This window comes from Mus pahari, chromosome 21, assembly GCF_900095145.1.
Source record: "Mus pahari chromosome 21, PAHARI_EIJ_v1.1, whole genome shotgun sequence".
Classification (NCBI taxonomy): domain Eukaryota; kingdom Metazoa; phylum Chordata; class Mammalia; order Rodentia; family Muridae; genus Mus; species Mus pahari.
This window is the reverse complement of record NC_034610.1, coordinates 43,898,823-43,919,907: the sequence shown is the minus strand read 5'-3', so window position 1 is coordinate 43,919,907 and position 21,085 is coordinate 43,898,823. Positions and strand designations below refer to the sequence as shown.

The window sequence follows — 21,085 nt, the reverse complement described above, 5'->3', positions numbered from 1 at the left end:
ACACACACACACACACACACACACACACACACACACACACATATATACATATGGGGTACAAACATAATAGAGAGCAAAGGGAACACGCCAGCCATCTGTGTGTGCAGAGCCAGTGTGGATGGAACCTATCAAGGGTCTGCTTCTGCTCGCAGTGGTCTGACTATCTTTTTCTTTTCCCTCCAGTTTCTCAGGTGTTCCTGTGTTTTCACAACTGTGACTAACTTAATAAAAAACAATCATCAGCCGGGCGTGGTGGCGCACCCCTTTAATCCCAGCACTTGGGAGGCAGAGGCAGGCAGATTTCTGAGTTTGAGGCCAGCCTGGTCTACCAAGTGAGTTCCAGGACAGCCAGGGCTACACAGAGAAACCCTGTCTCGAAACAAGCAAACAAAACCAACAACAACAACAACAACAAAAAAAAAAAAACAACCATCATCTTCTGCTCACTAAAAATCTACAAGCTGCTGAAGGCCAAGTAAACCGCATCACAGCAACTCACAAGACTGAAAGGAGACTCAGTAGGAAGCCATGATTTTAGGAAGCTCACTGGACCATGTATTTCATTTTCAGTAGCACTCACATAAAGTGGGGAATCTATACACCCAACTCTCTTCAGTACTCAGTTAAATGCCACATCTTCCAAAAGCAGGGACAGTATTCTTAAGTGTCTTCCTCAGGCTGGGCGGAGATGGGTCCTGGAGTACAGCTTGATCACCCTAACAGAGGTGGAAATTCTCTGACGGGCAGCGAAGGATGCCACGTGGCACATCTGGATCTGTCCTTCCAAGTGCGAGCACAGCTTTGCCTTCTGATCCCCTGGATAACTGCTTTTCTATTATCAGGCCTTCCCTTAGGTCGCTTTCTGTTGGAGAAATGTGATGTCAAAACAAACAAAGCAAAAGTTTAACACAAAATTACTAAAATGTAGAAAAATGGTGGGAGGAAGGGAACGAGCGAGAAATCAGAAGGCAGCTGAGAACTGGTTGATCCTTAGAGGCTTAATTCATTCAAAAGCAAACAAGAGGAAGAATGTCAGGGACTGAAGACTCACAATCGAGCACAAGGTGCATCTTGACTCACTGTTGCAGTCCAAGGCTGGCAGCCATTGAGGGGCATGCATCCCACAGCAGGACTGCAAAGAGGCACAAACCACTCACCTTTTGAGCAAGCAATCAGAAGACACCCAAAAAGCATCTAAGGTCCCACAATTCCCTTTACAAACATGTTCCCTATGACTTGAGGCCTTTGGAGTACCCACAACATTCCCCAAGTTAGCACCATGCTGTGAGCACAGACCTCTGGCGGGGTTCAGTCAATAGCAGTCCCACATCCAGCCTGAAAATAAGAGCTACTGAAGTAAATAAAAAGAATGCTTCTAAAATGCTTGTGGTTGGTAGTTCCAAGGCAGACAGTGGCTCAGAGGGTACAGACAGCAGCCTCCAGGTATGAGAGCGAGCTAGGTCGCCTGGGGCCCAGAGAACTAACTTCCTCAAAGTGAGATACACACACATAATTTTAATGTTTTTGTTTGTTTTTTGTTTTTCGAGACAAAGTTTCTCTGTGTAGCCCTGGCTGTCCTGGAACTCACTCTGTAGACCAGGCTGGCCTCGAACTCAGAAATCCACCTGCCTCTGCCTCCCAAGTGCTGGGATTAAAGGCATGCGCCACCACAGCCCAGCTAATTTTTTTTTTTTTAAGAAAGTACCAAAAAAACAATGAACATGCATCAAACAGCACATTACAACCCAATGAAGTTTTCACTGATCCACTACCCCCGGGAAATAGCCTTCCAGTGTACACTATAAACATTCTGTAGATAGCTTAAGGAAAAAACAGCAACCAAAAAAGATGTCTATGTGCTCACTACAGACGCAGCAAGCATTTTTGTTATTGCTTGCTTGTTTTCCAAATGTCTCCATCTAATATTTGGTTGACTCATACAGGCAGATCACATGGCCACAGAGGCATCCTTATCATGCAAGGACCAAGTGCCACACAAATGTTAGAACTGAACAGTCCCTTCAGAACACATCCTTACACATACTGAAGATGCAACTAGTAATCCCAGAGACAACTGTGTGCGTTCTGTTTTGTTTGAAGGGCGGGTTATTTTGCTAGCTTGTTTTAGGGTACTGGGCATCAAACTTACCATTTCATGCACGCTAACCAGGCATGCTACCACTTAACTAGATACCTGCCCGGCATTATCGCATATGTAAAATACTGTTATGAAGCAACACCTACCTGATTGTGTACACACTGTGGGCCACAGCTGCTCTACAGTGCCCTTCCTGTGAACACACCTCCCACAATACTATGCTATCGGAGCAGCTGTAGGCATTTCAGTTTCCTAGTCTCTCTCTGCTGCGGGGCATTCCAGGGTGCTAGCTACTGACTTTAGATGCTGTCCTTCCTGTAGACCTGTTGATTACAAGGTTCATTCTTCGGTCCGACCTCAACTAAATGAGTAGGAGAACCACCCCCTAAAGTGTAATGCCATTTCATGCATCCACAAACACTGCTCTAAAGATGACTCTGATCCTGGCCGGGCATGGTGGTACAGCCTTCACCCTCGGCACTCAGGAGACAAGGCAGCCTGCTCTACAAAATGAGCTCTGGCCAATCTCAAGGGGGGGAAAATACAACTATGATCCTTTTGCTTTTTAACAAACAGGGTTAATATTCCATTCAATTAAATAATCCAAACCCTTCATATTTGACAGCAAAAATCCTGGAGTACTCACAAACAGCATAGTTACGCTGAACGTATTACACAGGTCTTCTCTAGTCATCCTAAAATTTCAAATGTCTCATTCATACTACAGATAGCAGTATCAACTTAGCACCTACCTAGCATAGACCATCATACATCTGTGGCTTTTTTTTTTTTTTTTTGGTTTTCAAGACATGGTTTCTCTGTGTAGCCCTAGCTATCCTGTACTCCATTTGTACCCCAGGCTGGCCTCGAACTCAGAGATCCACCTGCCTCTGACTCCTCTCAAATGCTTTGATTAAAGGTGTGTACCACTGCTGCCGCCACCACCAGGGTGCATCTGTGTTTTTCAAATTGTGTTTTCTTTCATGGTAAGCTAATATCAAAAACCATGCAAAATTGGCAAGAAAAAAGTATTACCATTAAAACAAAAACAAAACTAATGGATCAACTGTCATGAAGACTCACAGCTCTACTCCCAGCACCTGAGAGGCTAAAGCAGGTTTCCCCAGGTTCCAGGCCAGCCTAGGCTACCACGTGAGATCCCACCTCAAACAAATAGTTGTAAATAATGTATAACCTACCATATATGTGTGTATGTATGTGAGTATGTACATATGTGTGTGTGTATATATATATGTAATATGTACATATGTATGTGGATATGTGTACAGCTCAATCACAAAGAGCATACTTGAGAAAGTAAGTTGCTGCTTCACCATCACAACTCACCCTTGAAGTTTCAGGACTAGAAAACGGAGAACACTCCCAGGAACTATTTTCTTTGTCAAAGGAATCATCTTGAAATGCGAATTTCTGCTTCAGTGCATTAGATATTAAAGACACTGGGTCCCATTCTGAACTCCGTCTTTTCCTTTTCTGAACGGGTCTGCCGCCTGGTGACCTTTCCACAGGCCGAAGATTGACCTTATTCATGTCCTTCAGAACATCCAACATATTTGGGACATCACTAAGTCTCTGGCTTTTTGAATGATGGCTATCATCGGTCTTCTTAACACCTGAGAGCTGCCTTTTCATTTCAGTAGCCAGACTGACTATGTCACGTGTATTAGCAGATCCAGGTTGCATGGGGAGAGAACTTGGAGGCTGCAGAGAAAACGGAGGAGGAAGAGGTGGGGGAGAAGGAGGAGGAGAAAGCACCACACTCGGAACGTGGTCTGGTTCCATACTCAGCCCAGTGGTCGCTGATGATGGTGGCACTTGTTCATCCCTCAAGTCGATGAAGCCTAAAGAAAAAAAACCCAAAACCATACACAATGCTCTAGCAGAATAGACAAAGCCAGAGAAAGCCAAGCCAGTAACAATTCTGTAACCCTGCTAAAAACCAACAAGTAGGCAAGACAGCAAGCAAATCCATGTCAGTTACCCCAGGAGTGCTCAGCAGGAGTTTCAGTTCATGTTTAATCCAGTCAGGACACATCAAGGTGTACCCTAAAGGCGCATTTTAAAGAGGAAACAAAGTGATTTCTAGGAACCCATAGAAAATCTCAACTTCATTCTCCAATTTTAAAAGCAAAACATTAACATGTAGTTAGAAGTACTCACACTGCTGTATCAACTGTAAAATGACATTTGAGAACTAGGCCTATGGTGTACAGGTGATTTCCTAAACTGAGAAACTTTCTCATACATCTGCTCCTAAAGAGCTGTGACTGATCATCCTTGTTTAAAAACAGAGAGTGCATTCCTGTATGATTGTGTCTATGTATCTATATAAAGTATTAGGTGACTCAACTATATGAATTATACTGTAACTATATGCTGTGCCTATTAGTGTACTGTATGAGTTAATGTGTATTATGTGCCAATAAATATATATGTAAAATTTTAGTAATCATACTTACATATAGCCCCTTACAATCAAATCTGGTATGAAAGGTTTTCAGAGCCTATATTCCTTAAGTCTCATGGTTTTGAAAAAAGATTTTACTTTTACTGTTAATTATGTAGAAGGGTGTGTGCATGTGAGCACAGTTAGTCATACAGAAGAATGGGTCAGATTCACCTCGAGCTGGGGTTATAAATTGTTATGAGTCACCCAACATGAGTACCAAGGACCAAATTCAGGTCATATGGAACAGTGCATTTAACCACTGAGTCACCTCTCTAGACCCTAAAACTTTTATGTTTAAAACAAGATACATCTCCTGTGGGCACCACTCAATCCCTGTACCTTCAAGTTACTGTAATAGACCTGAGCCCACTTACTGTAACCATCGGATTGGGGGAGGGGATAATGAATTCTAGCTGCAGGCTTGGTTTGGTTTTAACAAACTGTCAGCCCAAACTGGCCGTTAGCACACCAAGGGTATAAATCTCTCCATCTCCCAGATGATGAGACTGCAGGCATGCCAACAGTGGCCTTGATGTGCATTAACCTTAAAGACTCAAGTTTGCTGAGTCCTCAGTTGCTGGGGAAATAGTTCTAGCACCATGCCTGAATGGATTAGCCTTCAAATTGTAAGCAATTGTTGCTAGAGGGAGTTTCTCTGGTTGTGGCATCTTGAAGTAGAGCCAACATGGCCAGGTTAGTTTCCCTGTTTGGCTGTCATACAGGCTAGTGCCCAGGGCAGAAATAGGGTCTCCAGGTACCAGTGCTGGATTGTCAAGTATGTGTAGTATGTGCCTTTGGAATCCAGATGAAGGCATCAGTTCCCCTGGAACTGGACAATATGAGCTGCCATGTGGGTGCTATGAATTGAATCAAGGTGCTATGGAAAAGCAACCAGTGCTCTTAACCACTGAGTCATCTAATTTCCCCAGCCCCCAAACTTTTAAACCTAATGTTTCAATAAAGTCTTGTTCTCTTGAAAACAGCAACAACAACAAAACAAAAACAAAAACAAAAAAACAAGATACATCTCCAAAAGCTTAGAAAAAGACATCTGGGAACCATTATCTCCTGAACTCGGTGAGAGAGTACCATCAGAACCTACAGCCAGGCTGAAGAGCAGACTGGGAGGGCCAGAGGCACCCGGCCGCTCCTGCAGAGAACCCAGGTGGCAGCTCACCACTGTTCCTGAGGAGCTCCGTTCTAGCCTCTGCAGGCAGGCATGCTTATGGTGAACATAACATGCAGAAAAACACATACATGTAAAAGAAAATAATTTTTTTAAAACTTACCTGAGACTAGGGGCTGGAGAAATGGCTCAACTATTAAAGCACTTGCTGCGCCAGGACCAGGGTTCAGTTCCCAGTGCCCACATGGTAGCTCACAGCCACCTACAACTCCAGTTCCAGGAGAACCTATGCCCTCTCCTGACTCCCGTGGACACCAGGTACATGGTACATAAACATTTACAGGCAAATATTCATACACACAATCTAAACAAATAAAACAAAAACTAGACTATAAATATACATGGTCTCAACCCATGCATTATTTTCCTTTTTAAAAATGATTTATGGGGCTAGAGAGAAGTCTCAGTGGTTAAGAACACTAGTTGCTCTTTCAGGAGACCAGAGTTCAATTCCCAGCACTGAAATAGTAGCTCACAACAGTCTCACACTAGTTTCAGGGAATCTTACACCCTCATAAAGACATTAGTGGAGGTAAGACCAATACACAGAAGATAAAAAGAAATCATTAAAAATTTTTAATAAAAATTATTCACTAGTTTGAGTTATTCTGTATTAGTTTTTTTTATTTTGTCTTGTTTTGATGTTTCTGAGAAGTTTTCATGACGTCCAGGCTAACCTCCAACTCTTATGTTGCTACAGATGACCCTGAACTTTCAATCTTCCTGTGTCCACCTCCCAAGTGCTAGAATGAAGGTGTGCCCAACTGTGTCCTTTTATTCCATAGTGTGGATCTAACCCCAGAGCAGGCTACAACCAAACTACATCCCCAGCCCTTAGTTTTGGTTTCTGAGATATGGTCGCATTCTACAGCCAAGAGTGGCTTACAACTCAAGGCAGCCTCCCTGCCCAGCCTCTTACAAGCTGGAATTACAGGCATGACCCCCATGTGCCTGGCTTCTAATTCCTTGCTGAAGAATTTAAAAAGCTTGCTCAGAAGTCATGACTTCTTACCACACACACACACACACACACACACACACACACAAAACAACCTTCAGCAGTACAGCTAGCTCTTCTCTAGCCTTGGTTGACATCAGGCTGTTAGGATGTAGTTACTGATGTTTTACACTTGGGTCAGCTCAGTATCCCTCCAGTAGAAACAAACTGTACAACTACTTACCAGCCTCTCTGCTCGCTCTCAGGTCCTGCATTGCCACAATCACAGCAATCTGAGACCGGAGAAAAGTCAGCTCATCTTCCAGGGCAGCTATCTTTTTCATTGCAGCTTCATTTACAGGCAGATCAGCTATCTCTGTTTTGTTCTGTTTTAGACCAGGTGATGATGGATCCCAAATGAGTTTCGAAGGATGAAAAGGAACAATTTTTCTCTCTTCCTTCTTTGTCCATAGACTATGTCTGTGAGTAAAGGGAAAGAAAACACACAGAGAGGAAAATTTTCAAACTGTAAAAGACAATTCCAGCGCAGTACTGGAGGCAGAGGCAGGCAGATCTCCGAGTTGGAGGGCCAGCCTATCTACAGAGCAAGTTCCAGGACAAACAAGGTTACACAGAGAAATCCTATCTTGAAAAACCAATCCAAACAAACCATGACTGGAGAAGACTGCTCAGTGGTTAACAGTACAAACTGTTCTTACAAAGTTGCTTAGTTTTGGGGTTGTTTTTCAACTTCTGAGACAGGTTCTCACGAAGCTCAGGCTAACCTGGCTCCCAGAATCCAAGTTAGTTGGCTCAACTCCAACTCCAGGGATCTGTAGCACTTGCACTGGTGGGCACATACTCTCTCCCTACCATATACACAGAACAAAGAAATCAAGGAATAAAACTCTTAGAAGGGACAACATTTGGGGCTAGAGAGATGGCTCAGTGATTAAGAGCAGTGACTGCTCTTCCAGAGGTCCTGAGTTCAAATCCCAGGAACCACATGGCCAGATGGCTCACAGCCATCTGTAATGACATCTGATGCCCTCTTCTCATGTGTCTGAAGACAGCTGCAGTGTACTTACATATAATAAATAAATAAATCTTTAGAAGGACAACATTTAATTGGGGCTACCTTACAGTTTCAGAGGTTCAGTCCATTATCATCAAGGTAGGAGCATGGCAGCATCCAGGCAGGCACAGTATAGAAGGAGCTGAGGGTTCTACATCTTCATCTGAAGGCTGCTAGCAGAATACTAATTTCCAGGCAGCTAGGATGACGGTCTTAAGCCCACACCCACAGTGACACACCCACACCAACAAGGCCACACTACCTAATAGTGCCACTCCCTGGGCCAAGCATATACAAACCACCACATTCTACTCCCTGGCTCCCATAGTAACATTCCTCAGCAAAAGTAATTCAAATGAATCTCAAGACAAAGAATTTAAGAGTTCAAGGAGTTTTAAAAGGAAACAAAGACCTGAAAGCAGTTAAAGAGAACAAGAAAATAAATGAAGCCCAAGAAAATAAATGAAATAATGAAAACAATTTGAAAAACTGAAAAAGAATTCAACAGAAAGTTAAACAATGAAGAAAATACAAATACAAATAAAAATAGAAATGAAAAATTCAAGCACTCACTCAAAAGACTCTGAGGAAAGCCAACAGATGTAGTAGGAAAACAGAGGATCGGAAGAAAAACGAGAGGAAGGAACCACTGATCAAATCAAATGGTAAATTAAAGAAAGAAATATACTGGAGCTCTGGGACACCCTGGAAAGAGAAAAATCTGTGAATCATAAAAATAGAATAATTCTAGTCCAAAGACATAAATCAGGCATTCAATAATAATAGAGGAAACTTCCCTGTAACTAAGTAAGATTTCCCATTTAGAGCCAAGAGACACACAGAACACAAACTGGACAAAAAGGAATTCCCCCTGCAGTATTATATCCAAGCACTAAACATTCAGAAAACAGAAAGGATATGAAACCTTCAAGAAAGAAGTCACAACTCAAGCAAAGGCAAACCCACTACCTGCTGACTTCTCAATGGAGGCCTGGAGAGCCAAAGGAGCTTGAAGCAGTGGACTCTAAGTCCTAAAAGCCAGCCTCCATGCAGGCAACATTAACTCGACTCAGCACATTTTACCCATACAAATACACACACATATACACACTCACACACTCAAAAACTCAACACTCACACTTATACTCACTCAACACACACACTCAAACACACTAACTACTCACATACATACTCAACACACATACAAACTTACTCAACACACACTCACATGCACACACACTCACACACTCATCCACACTCACACATGATAATGTGAAATTGGGAATAGTGTGAAAAGGACAGAGGGAGAGTTAAGGAGATGATCTGATCAAAATAAAACACATTTATATACAAAGGGAAAAATCATGTTCAAAAATTTAAATGCAAAAAAAAAAAGCTTTTCAAAATATATACTAGGAAAAGGCTAGAAAATGATATGCCATCATTCGTCCATATTTCAAAAATAGCAGAACACAGCATATCACAAAAACAGAACAAAAATGTCTACTCATTAGGAACAAACTTCAACACTTGCAAGAATTCAAGTTTTAGGCTATACCCATGTCCCAAGGCAAACAGATAGAATTACCGAAATCTGAGACAACTGGCGTCTTCATCATTTGCCACACATAAAACATCAGCAAAAGATGGAACCCTAAGATCGTCATCATCAGACTCCTTAGAGTTCACATGCGGGATCAACTAAAACAAAAACAAAACCCAAGTCAGAACCCCCCAGACACTCAGGGAAAACCCACGACCCATGTCTCATCGTAGTAAGTAAGGTAACAGTCTAAACCAGAAAAGGGAAAAGCTGGAGCAATGCTCTTCTTCCACCTGAGGGAGTAGCCATGTCTTCTCCCCATGCCTAATCTCATCCATCCCACAGCCACACAGTGAAAATACAAAGTCAAATAAAAGCAAGCTCCAGGCATTCTTTGTACTGTCTTGGAATACAATTAAAAAAACAATGTGAGATAATTTATTTGTAGAAGTAAACTAAAGGCCCCCGGCTTATGGACACATTTCTTCCTTTGTCCTTCTATCCTATCTCCTGGGAGTACCTAAATTACTTTATACACAGGGCTTAAATAACGAGTGGTGACTAACTCACCTGGAAATGAGGTCTTCTGCAAGGCTCTAAAGGAAGCATTCTCCCAATAATACGAACAATACTCCGAACTGACCCATAGTTTTTATTTTGACAAATCAGCAAATCCTATAAATAAAGCTTTGTTTAAAATACATGCCAATTAAGTATGTTTATATATCTAAGAAAATAAAAAGATGTAACAGATGTAGTAACCTCTATTTCTACAAAGAAAACAACAGCAAATACTTAAAAGTATCTTTCTTAAAGAATTAAACCTTATTAACATTTATCTTGAAAAAACACTGAAGTATGGGGTTAGAAAAATAATTTACTCAAAGATGACCACAGACACATTAGATCTCAGATATAATATTCAGAACCCGTGTAAAGATGCTGGCATGGTGTAGTCCCAAAGCTGGGGAAACAGGGATCAGTGGATTCCTTCCTCTCCCAATCGCTTTTCCAAAGTTTTCAAAAGAAGGTCATTGATACCACTACCCTTTCCTCACCACGTGTCCTTCAGACTGTCCCAAGTCAATCCTATCTCCACCCACAGAAATCCTTTCTAGGCACACCTTTAAACCCAGCAGCACCTAGGAGGCAAGGACAAGAGGATCTCTGAGTTCAAGGCCAGCCTGGTCTACAGAGTGAATTCCAAGACAATAAGGACTACATAGAGAAACCCTGACTCAAAAAGAGGGGGTTGGGGGGATTCTTTCCTGAAGCATGTTTGGCTTTATCCCTGTTTGCTTGTTGTTTGTTTGGAGGGGAATGTCCTACGTGAGCACCGACTGTCTCTACCGCACTCTCTCCCTTTCTTCTCCCTGCTCCAACTTCTCTCAAATCCCTGTCCCAAATGCATGATCCCTCCAGTTGAACTTTGTGGTCTTTTGCTGTGTATTGTAATGTTAAGTGTGGGCCCTCAAGACCTGGTTGCTCCTGAGACAAGAAAGTCAGCACATAGACCCAAGGGACCTTGCCACCAAGTTATTTCTGATTGGTAAATTAAGATGCCTAAACCCTAGAGCTGGGCAGAACTGAAATAGGCCAGAAAGGGTGGAATAGACCAGGAGGAGAGTGAAGAGGGCAGAGAGGAAAAGATGGCCTAGGTTAGTCCTGAGGGCTGGCCAATTGGGGTGAAGAGCAGGCCAGATGAAACAAAGCAAGTAATAACTTGCAATTCTCTATAAGAAAGTAGATTCTAGCCGGGCGTGGTGGTGCATGCCTTTAATCCCAGCACTCGGGAGGCAGAGGCAGGTGGATTTCTGAGTTCGAGGCCAGCCTGGTCTACAGAGTGAGTTCCAGGACAGCCAGGGCTACATAGAGAAACCCTGTCTCGAAAAAACCAAAAAAAAAAAAGAAAGTAGATTCTAATAGCATAGAAGGGAGATATCTGCCCAGCTCTAATGCTGTAAGGCTTATTATAAATATAAAACTATGTGTCTTTTATCTGGAAACTAAATAGTAAAAGGCAGGGGAGAAACCCCAGATTGGGTTTAAATAATTTCAACATCTCACTTATTAATTAGCATTAATAAATGTATAAACATATATACACACACAAACATACACACATACATACACACACACACACACACACACACACACACACCCCACACATGTATACATAACCAACTGAATTCATTTAGCTTATGTGTCCAGGGTTGACCACTTGGGATGGCATAAGCTATGTGGGAGTTCATTCCTCAACTGATTATTCCTCTCTCAGCAGACACTGACCACCTATAACTCTTCCTGTAGGGTGGGACCGTGTGGAACTTCCCCTGTCTGAGTTGGCATGTTAGCTGACATTGGGCTTGTCCTGTCGTATACCCTAGGCTAGCCTTGATCTCTCAACTCTGTAGCAAGCAGAGGAAGTGGTGAGTAAATGTGTATTGTTGACATAAGCATGGTCAAGGGCAAGAGTGCCTCAGACCAATGAGAATGGCAAGACCTTCCCCCAGCTCGGAGTTCAGATACAGAAAGTATCAACCACAACTTCCTCCTCTCTGGTAACTACAGCTTGCTACAGCTTCCCTAGAGAAATCCCACTCCAAAATCACCTAACCTGCCTCTCCTTCAACTGTGTATGAGCAACCGACATCCTTGTTCAGTCATATAACAGACAGACTCCTCATCTGGCTGTATATCATGAATGTGCTGGATTTCCCAGATGCTAATGCATCTCCAACAGAAGGCATGGCCCACCCCATACTGACTTTCTCTGCCACATGTCTGTCCTTTCTCCATTCACTATAATAAATCCAGTCAGGTCAATCCCAAAGTTGTGCAGGAATGACTCTCCTACATCAGCCTTCTGAATTCAGAACTAACACCAGACATTGTTAAATGCCCGATAATGATAAGCAAATCTCTAACTGCTGGTCCTTGTTCTCCTATGTCTCACTATTACGATATTTCAAATGTTTCAGCATCACCTAGCAGCATCTCACATTGTTATTCTAACTCCACGGCTTCAGACATCAACAGAACACAGCAAACTCCCTAATCTGAGGATTTCCTAGGCCATTCTAGACCAGTATGTTGACTTGTCTGTGGGACATTTGACCACGTGTCCCAACAACCCCTCTGGCTTACTGAGTACCTCCCATCAGGCTCTTGCCTTTTTGTCTGGGCAGCATCATACTTCAACTTACTTTTGTTTAAAATCCCTGATACTTTTTCTAATTCATTCTACCATCTTTATGGATAATTTACCATTTTGTAAGCCACTCATTATTTTGCATGTGTTTGGAGATAGGGTCTATGTAGCCCTGGCTGTTCTGGAACTCTAACCAGTGGCTCTCAACCAGTGGGTGTCAATTCTTTTGGGGGTCACACATAAGATATTTACATTAGATTCATAACAGTAGTAAAATTACAGTTATGAAGAAGCAATAAAATAATTTTATTTTCAGTCTGGCCTCAAATTCAGAGATCCACCTGCCTCAACCTCCCAATGCAAAAGACTTTTACAAATATAGACAGCAACCCTAACTCTGTGGTGATAATGTCCACATTTTATCCCTTTGTATCTTCTTGGGCTTTGACATAAGAGAGTAAAGGATCACTGAACACCTTGCCACCATCTCTAAACCAAACTATGAACGTCACACTACTGCAAACTCAGCTTTCTCCCACCTGAAGAAAGAATTTCTGCAATGTTTACATAGAGGTTTTCTTTCCAGAATTTGGGATTGACCTTAGGAGCCTTGCTCATGCTGGGCAAGTGTTCTACCGCAGAGCCACTGATCGATCTATCCTAGCGCCACTTCATGCCCTATGACTCTGAGATGGAGTCTCACTAAGCTGCCCGAGATGGTCTTCAGCTCACTCTGTAGCCTAAGGTGACCCTCTGTCTCATTCTCTCCAACATCTGAGGGTAGGCCTGCACTAACACACGTGGTGTGACTCTGCTGTTTTCTATCTGCTGCTATGATAAACATCATGACCAAAAGCAATGTGGTGAGGGAAAAAAATGTCACTATTCATCATGGAAGGAAGTTAGGACAGAAACTCAAAACAAAGCAGGAACCTGGAGGCAGGAGTTGATGGAGGAATGCTGATAACTGGCTTGATCCACCAGCTTTCTTATAAAAATTAGGGCCCCCTGCCCAGGGGAGGTACCACCCACAATGGGCTGGGCTCCATCACTAGTTAAGAAAATGCTTTACAGACTTGCCTATAGCCTAACCTTTGGAAGGCAATTTCTCAATCAGGGTTCCCTCTTCTCAGATTATTACAGTTTGTGCCAAGCTGAGATGAAACTAGCAGCCCAACTTCTTAGTCACAATTCATTGAGGGAAGTCAGGCAGGAACAGAAGCAAAAACCCTGGCTCAGGCTCAACTAGCTTTCTTATACAGCTCAGGACTCATTGTCCCAAGAATGGTACCCTCCACAGGGCAGGGCCCTGCCACAACTATGAACAGTAAGGACACTCAGAGACAGGGCCACAAGCCAATGTACTCTAAGCTATTTCTCGAGGTTCCCTCTTCCCATAGGACTCTAATATCGAGTTGACAATAAAACTCAATCAGGGCAGAGAACATGTTCAAAATGACACACAGTCCATCTGTAATCAGCCTTTGGTAGGTGGAGAGGGCAGGAGCAGGAGCTCAAGGACAGCCTGGGCTACATGGTGCCCTGGCTTAAAGAATAACTAGACCCAAGAATAGCAGCAAAATCCAGACTTTTAGCCTAAGCTTCATGATATCCTGTCTCAAAACGACGACAATAATGAGACACCAAAATAAAGTTAGCAAATAAAAGACATTTACCTGGTCTATGGGAACACCAAAATATGCCAGCACGTTTCTTAATACATTCAGAATGATAGACATTGGTGAAGCAGTTTCAAGAAAACGCTGTTCCTTGGTACCTTCGAAGAGAAGTTATCAATTATTACTCTTGACAAGTAACTGCTACATAGACCGCACTAAGGAAACCACAGAGACCTTTCCTGACACATTACACCGTCAAGTGATAGCTCCTGGAGAGCTTTTATTTTGAAGAGAGACTTAAAAGGAAAGAAAGAGCACTTTGCGCCTTTAATCTCAACACTTGGGAAGCAGAGGCAGGCGGATTTCTGAGTTCGAGGTCAGCCTGGTCTACAGAGTGAGTTCCAGGACAACCAGGGCTACACAGAGAAACCCTGTCTCGAAAAAAAACAAACAAACAAACAAAAAAGCACTTTGCTAAATTCCGTTGCTATCTTACCCAGTGTGTGCTTAAAGGGACTCTAACAAGCAAATGTGAGACATCCAAGCTCACCATCCCTGGAGCTCTGCTGCCCCTAGAGAGAACCGCCCCGCCGCTCTCTTCACCCCGCGAGGAACGCTAACCGCCCACCCTTCCGTCCGTCCGTCACCGGCCGCCTACCGGAAGCCGAAGCCCAACGGAGCCCGTGCTACTCACCATCCCGCCCCATTACGCGACGCCAGGCGGCCGGGGAGACTCTCCGGACCCGACCAACAGCCGCAGAGTAGCTTCTTCCCGGAACCGCTCGCCGCTTCCGACTCAACACCAGCCTCGAATATCAAGCTTCGCGGGCCGGACCTCGGAGCCTATCCCTATTGGACGCCGCCACCGGTGATTGGAAGAGCAAGAACCAATAGGCGCACCTGAAAGGCGCATGCGCACCGTACGCCCAGCTTCCGGCGTCTCGGTGTTATCTACCTTTGCAACCTGTGCTTCACTCAGTCCTTTGCCAGGAAAGGTGTCAAGCCTTCCCAGCATTCAACAAAAAATCCGCCCACTTGTAATTATTTAGTCATTCTGCGAAAATATCTAGCCGTTTGCTAAATGCTGGCATTACTCATGTTGAGCCACACTAAGCAATCTAGTTGTTTACATGTCTCAGTGTGTGCACGCCAAACATGCACATGCCCAAGTACCTGCTTCAAAGTCAAAGGACAGTTTGTGTAGGATCCAGGGATAGAACTTGAGACCTCAGGTTTGGTAGCAGGCTACTTGAGCCATTTCTAAGGCTTTTTTACACCTTTACCTTTAACTTTTGAAAGCTAATGAAAAGCAAAAAAGTTTTAATTAATCAAAAAAAGTTAAAAGAAAACTTGTTTTGCATTGACAGTAAAATATTATGAAAAGCAGGGTTAAATTACACTGGTCATGTAGCTATACTCACAATACAATTCACAAATTGTTGTAATGTATTTAATTACAAAACCTGTTAAATAATTCTAAAGATTTGACATGTCATGAGGACATGGTCATAAAATTTTGAAATTCTTCAATACATTTTCTTTTGCTTTCTTAGGCATGTTTTCTTAACAATTTTAGTTAAAAATAAAGCACCTGATGTGTAAGTGAAACACAAGTAATCTAGAATAAGAAACCCAAACTAGGGCTGGAGAGATGGCTCAGTGGTTAAGAGCACTGACTGCTCTTCTAAAGGTTCTGAGTTCAATTCCCAGCAACCACATGGTGGCTTATGGTCATCTGTAATGGGATCAGATGCCCTCTTCTGGTGTGTCTGAAGACAGCTACAGTGTGATATATATTTCTTTAAAAAATAATACAGTATTTCTGAAAACAACCAAGACCGCATAAACTCTCTGGAGAAATGTCTTGAGTGTTTTGGTTTGCTATTAACGATGTTTTGGCTTTCTGGGACATGATCTGAAATGAAAGACAGTTGGCTTTGAAATGCTGCCTTTCCCTCATCAAAGGATCAGAACAACACAGTTCCTCCAAGTCTGTCCTAAGTGTGTGATGTCTTCTGAGAGGCCATCGCGGGTGCCAGCAATAGCCAAAACTGTTTTTGGAGTATGTTAGATTCAAGTGACCAAAGTTTCTCATGCCTGGTACTGGATTTTTCCCCCTTTGGTCTTATGCAGAGCATTATCACTCCAGTGGCATAATTTCATTTATACAAGTATGCATGCACATACTTACTATATCATATATAAACTTAGTAGATATAAAATTATTCTTTATGGCTTTTTCAAATACATTTAGTATTAGCCCTTCTCCATCTGTCCCTGAATTGCACCTCCCATCCATTTTTCTACTTCTCCCTTCTGATCACCTCCATCCTGCCATGCAGAGTTCCAAAGGAAGCAAGCAACCATTGAGCAACCACAATTGGGAGAAGCTGTGCCAGGGAATACAGGCCATGTGTGTCTGTGCCACTTGAGCTGGCTAGTGGGTCCTTGGGACTTGCCCCTGTGGTGTGCAAAGTCCTCTAATAAGTCAAAGCTATCAGGGTTAGAAAGATGGTTCAGCAGTAAGAAAAGCACACTGGCTGTTCTTCCAGATGACCTGGATTGACTTTCCAGATATGTACTATGGCTCACAGCCAGCTCTATCTACAGGGATCTTATCCACTCTTCTCACCTCTGCAGACACATGGGACACATGGCCATGAAGGACATAAAACCATCTCTGGTGGCTGGGAAAATGGCTTAGTGGCTAAGAACACTGGCTGCTCTTCCAGAGGACTTGGATTCAATTGCCACCATCACTTGGCAGCTCGTAACTGTCTGTATTTCCAGTTCCAATAGATCTCACTCACACACACACACACACACACACACACACACACACACACACACACCAACCAGTATGCACATAAACCATATTACTTTAAATTTCTCTAGACTTGACAGAGTACCAATGTTTTGTATGTGTATATGTACCGTGTATATGACTATTGGATACCCTGTAATTTAGTTTATTGTTATGAAGCTACCATGTGAGTGCTGGGAATCAGAATTCAGGTCCTCTGCAAGAGCAACTATTAATTTAGTGCCGAGTTCTCTCCAGCCCTCCTCTTTTTACAATGAATCATACCAGCTATGTTCTCAATTACTAGCAAAAGCTTATGTTTTAGTAGCTAGCTACTAACACAGGCCTATAATCCCAGCATCTGGAAGACAGGAGATGAAGGCTCCTTTAGGTCACCTGGGGGCCAGCTTGGGTTACATGAATCTGTTTCATAGTGCATGCACACACCTCACTATATTGCCTAAGCTGGCCTCAAACTCGTGATCTTTTTACTCAACTGTTAGCAGCTGTGATTACTTACCTGTCAGAACAGTCAAGGAATGAAGTTGCTGAAAATTCTGAATGCTCCTGGGACTACTCCCAAGAAAACAAGTCTATGACCTGCACAGAATTGTTTTTACAATGTGCTTTCATCCTCCTCCCAGGTATAGTAAATAAGTGTGAGTTTACTTCAGATTACACATTATTGCTTACTGCTGTATTTCAACTAAATGTTGGTGCATCTGTGGAACAATGCTTTGACCATGTGAAACTCGTCCTTGTGGTTGGTCACAACATAACTCTTAATGACTTTACTCATGTGACTTCTCTTAACCCTCATAGGAAATTGTCTAGGGCTATGAATAAAGTTGGCTATCACACGAGACTTTAGTCAGCCTCATTTACAGGCCCAATTCTCCCAAGTCCCGGAGGGCAGTGATCCTAATGACCGGGGCAAGGCTGGGCCTAACAGTATTCTGTCTGAGTGAGGAAGAAACTTGAGGATTCACACACAATTTAAGAGTTGATGGGGAAAGATTTTCTTCAGTGGTATAATTGCCCAAGGTCCTGTAACATTTCCTGGTATTTTGTTTATGTGCACTGTACCAAGTGCCTGCAGCAGCCCACGGCACATGATGAGATCAGATCCCTCAGAAATACAATCACAATGGCTACAGCTACAAGATTATGAATACATAACCACGAGCCACCAAATGGGCAGGAAGAACCAAACCTCAGTCCAATACAAGAGCATTAAGCTGTAGCCTGCGCTTAACTTCAGCCCACTGGGGTACACCGAAGTTCCATCATAGCCTTGAAAATCAAGATCCACAGACACAGTGAAAGGCAGCAGCTCAGTGAACAAGAAAGAGGCAGAATGAAGATAAAGTGCCATCAAGGCCTGGGCACCGCAAACTCAATACTCCATCCTCTTTGGAGATTGCTTTCTCAGAGATAATCAAGGCTCACTCTTCGGGATTTCTTCGAAGACTCATGAAGCAAATCTGCACTAGCAGCTGCCACATTTCTATCTTCAAATCCGTGTTTCCTTTCACTAAAAATGCGGTTCCATGTTTGAAGCTCATGTGAAGCAAACCTCTGACTTACATGACAAACACAGTGGAGCCATGCTCTTCCTGTAGTGAGAACAGGAGCAACACAAGTTATAACACATCACCTTCCTGCAGCCAGTCACTCAAAGGAATAAACATCATGAACCAGGCCAGACAATGTAATTGAACTGTATCAAAATCAACTCAACTCATGCCAAGTAAAAACAAGAACAATCAAATACAGCATGTTACTAAAATAAAGCACCCTTGTGTTCTGTGGTGGTCTAAATGAGACATGTGCCAAGTCTCAGGCATTTGAGTACTTGGCTCCAACTGGCTGTCTGGGAAGGCTTAAGAGGTATGGCTTGATGGAGGAAGCATGTCACCAGGGGCCAGCTTTGAGATGTAAAAGCCTATGCTCACTGTTTCCTGTGTGTAGCTCAAATTGTACACCCTCACTCAGCTCTCTAGTAGCTGCCATGCCTCCCTGCTGTCAAGCTTCTCTGCCATGGTACTGTTAAGACTTCTAACCATCTACACTCCAAAAATATATCCAGAAATCCCAAGCCAGCTTGAGCTACATAGCAAGCAAGACCTGCTTCAAAATTTAAGGCTATAAGTTATTAAAAGTTGTCAATTGGGAGGGTATAGGTGACAGTCGGGATAGCATTTGAAATGTAAATGAAGAAAATACCTAATAAAATAAGTTTAAAAAAAAAAAAGTTGTCAATTCCTGGACCAACAAGGAGGCAAATGGGGAAAGGTGATTTCTGTCAAACTTAACAACCTGAGACCAGCAGGATAGAACAAAACTACACCCTCCAAAAGTTGTGCTTGCATCTCCCTCAACACTTGCACATCACACACAACTATACACATAAGTAACACACTATCAAAAACTTGGGGGAAGTGATTATTAATTTTTCAGAACAGGGAAATGGCTCATGAGTTAAAAGGAACATGCATTTCTTTCAGAAGACCAAATTCAGTTCCCAGGACACACATAAAGTGGTGCACAATTGTAACTAGAGGGAATCCAATGCACTCACTCTACTGGCCTTTGTGGTCAGAGGCCACGCCACACACACAAACTTTCTTTTGTATTTCCAATAATTTTTAAAAGAAATTTTTCGATTATACTGGATGATAAAGAAAACAAAGACTCTCCAGTTATTGATTAGCTGTACTTTTTGGAGGGCAGTTAGCTAGGGATATGACTCAGTAGAGTGATTGGCCAGCAATCACAGAGCCCCAGGTTCAATTCTAAGCACAAAATATAATGGGCCACCACTGCAATTCCAACACACAGGTGGAAGCAGAAAGATCAGATGTTTAAGGCCAGCTTGGGCCCAATGAGACTCTCTCAAATCAAAGATGGAGCCTATACAAATCTTACAAATGACAAATGCAGCTCCAACTGACCTCAACCTGGTATCCCCATGTGCTAGGATTAAAGTTTGGTGCCTATTCTTGTCAAGGATCTGGAACTCCTGTGCTTTATAGAATGGCTCACTAAAAACTGTATACATTCTCATCTTCCCAAGGAGAAGACAAGAAAGCAATTAAGATAGTTGTAAAGAATTAAAACCATTTATCAAACCACATATCAAATTTATACAAGTTGGTATTCCAAATTCCAGAAACAAGCCACAGAAATCCGCTGGGGAGTCCAAGCAGCACTAGCCTCAAATTCAGGTAAACAGAGACCAGCTGTTACCACTTAGGACATTTTATTGGCATATGACAATTTACAAGGGTCCCTGTTGAAATATACACCACACTGAGGAAGAATCCTTTAGCCATCTACATTCATTCCCGTTAGATACTATTTTCCCCTCAAATTATAATTTTAATTCCCAACACTGATTTTAACGAAGGGGAACAATAACAATTCTCTGAAATAGAGTGCAAATGGGAAAGACTTTTCTTTTTATATTAAAATTTCTAGACGTTTAAGCATACAAACCTAAGAATTGAGTCATGGCCTTCTAAAACTGCTTTCTTGTTTTGTTTTTTTTTCCTGGGAAAATCCTTTGGTTCAATTTTATTTCTTTTTTCTGGGTAAAGGAAGTATGCGTGTGCAGTGTATAACACATAGTGCAGTGTGTAACATACAGTATGCAGCATATAACATGTAGTACGCAGTGGATAACAGTCATTTTCCTGGCACTTGTTAGCAAGCAGCTTTACCAAGAGAGAGGTACACTTCAGCTTTGTAATGTGTCATCAAGTGTGTAACTAAATGGTCATCTCAAATGCACACAGGCTACTTTGTGTATGGCTCTGAAAAGGAGAAGACTCACTGTGGTATTCTCCACTGCAGTTCTCATAGCAACCCCTGACTGATGTAATGGGATAGTCTTGAACTAGAGAACGGAAGTAACCACAGGTACAAAGCACTTAAATACAGCCTGTTACTCCTCATTAAATAAGGTTCAACCAATCTGCTCTTCTCTGGTGTGGAGAATGTAAAGCTAAACAGTATAAACATGTGAAGATTCAGTATATAACCAAATAACTGTTGAAATGAAAGGTATATATTCATATAAATTAGAAAGGGTATGAAAATTATTAGGGAATTAAGCACATGTTGTTTTTACATTTAAGTTAATCTCAACTATTATTTATAAATAACTACTTATATCCAGATTGAAGCAATAAAGTTGCTTTT

The 21,085-nt window shown here is 42.4% G+C and overlaps 1 protein-coding gene across 2 annotated transcripts; it reads right to left on the bottom strand.

Moving 5' to 3' along the window:
- Positions 1-798: 798 nt before the first annotated feature.
- On the bottom strand, positions 799-14,214 carry Mtfr2 (mitochondrial fission regulator 2). Of its 2 annotated transcripts, XM_029533103.1 has the most exons (6): positions 14,137-14,199; positions 9,880-9,984; positions 9,355-9,467; positions 6,936-7,171; positions 3,446-3,960; positions 799-862 (listed from the first exon to the last, which is right to left on the bottom strand). In XM_029533103.1, the coding sequence occupies exons 1-6, from the start codon at positions 14,197-14,199 to the stop codon at positions 851-853; spliced, it is 1,044 nt and encodes a 347-aa protein (XP_029388963.1). In that variant the 3' UTR covers positions 799-850. The 2 variants fall into 2 exon arrangements, with proteins under 2 accessions (XP_029388963.1, XP_021076778.1); XM_021221119.2 differs by lacking the exon at positions 799-862 and having other exon boundaries at positions 3,341-3,960; positions 14,137-14,214.
- Positions 14,215-21,085: the final 6,871 nt, after the last annotated feature.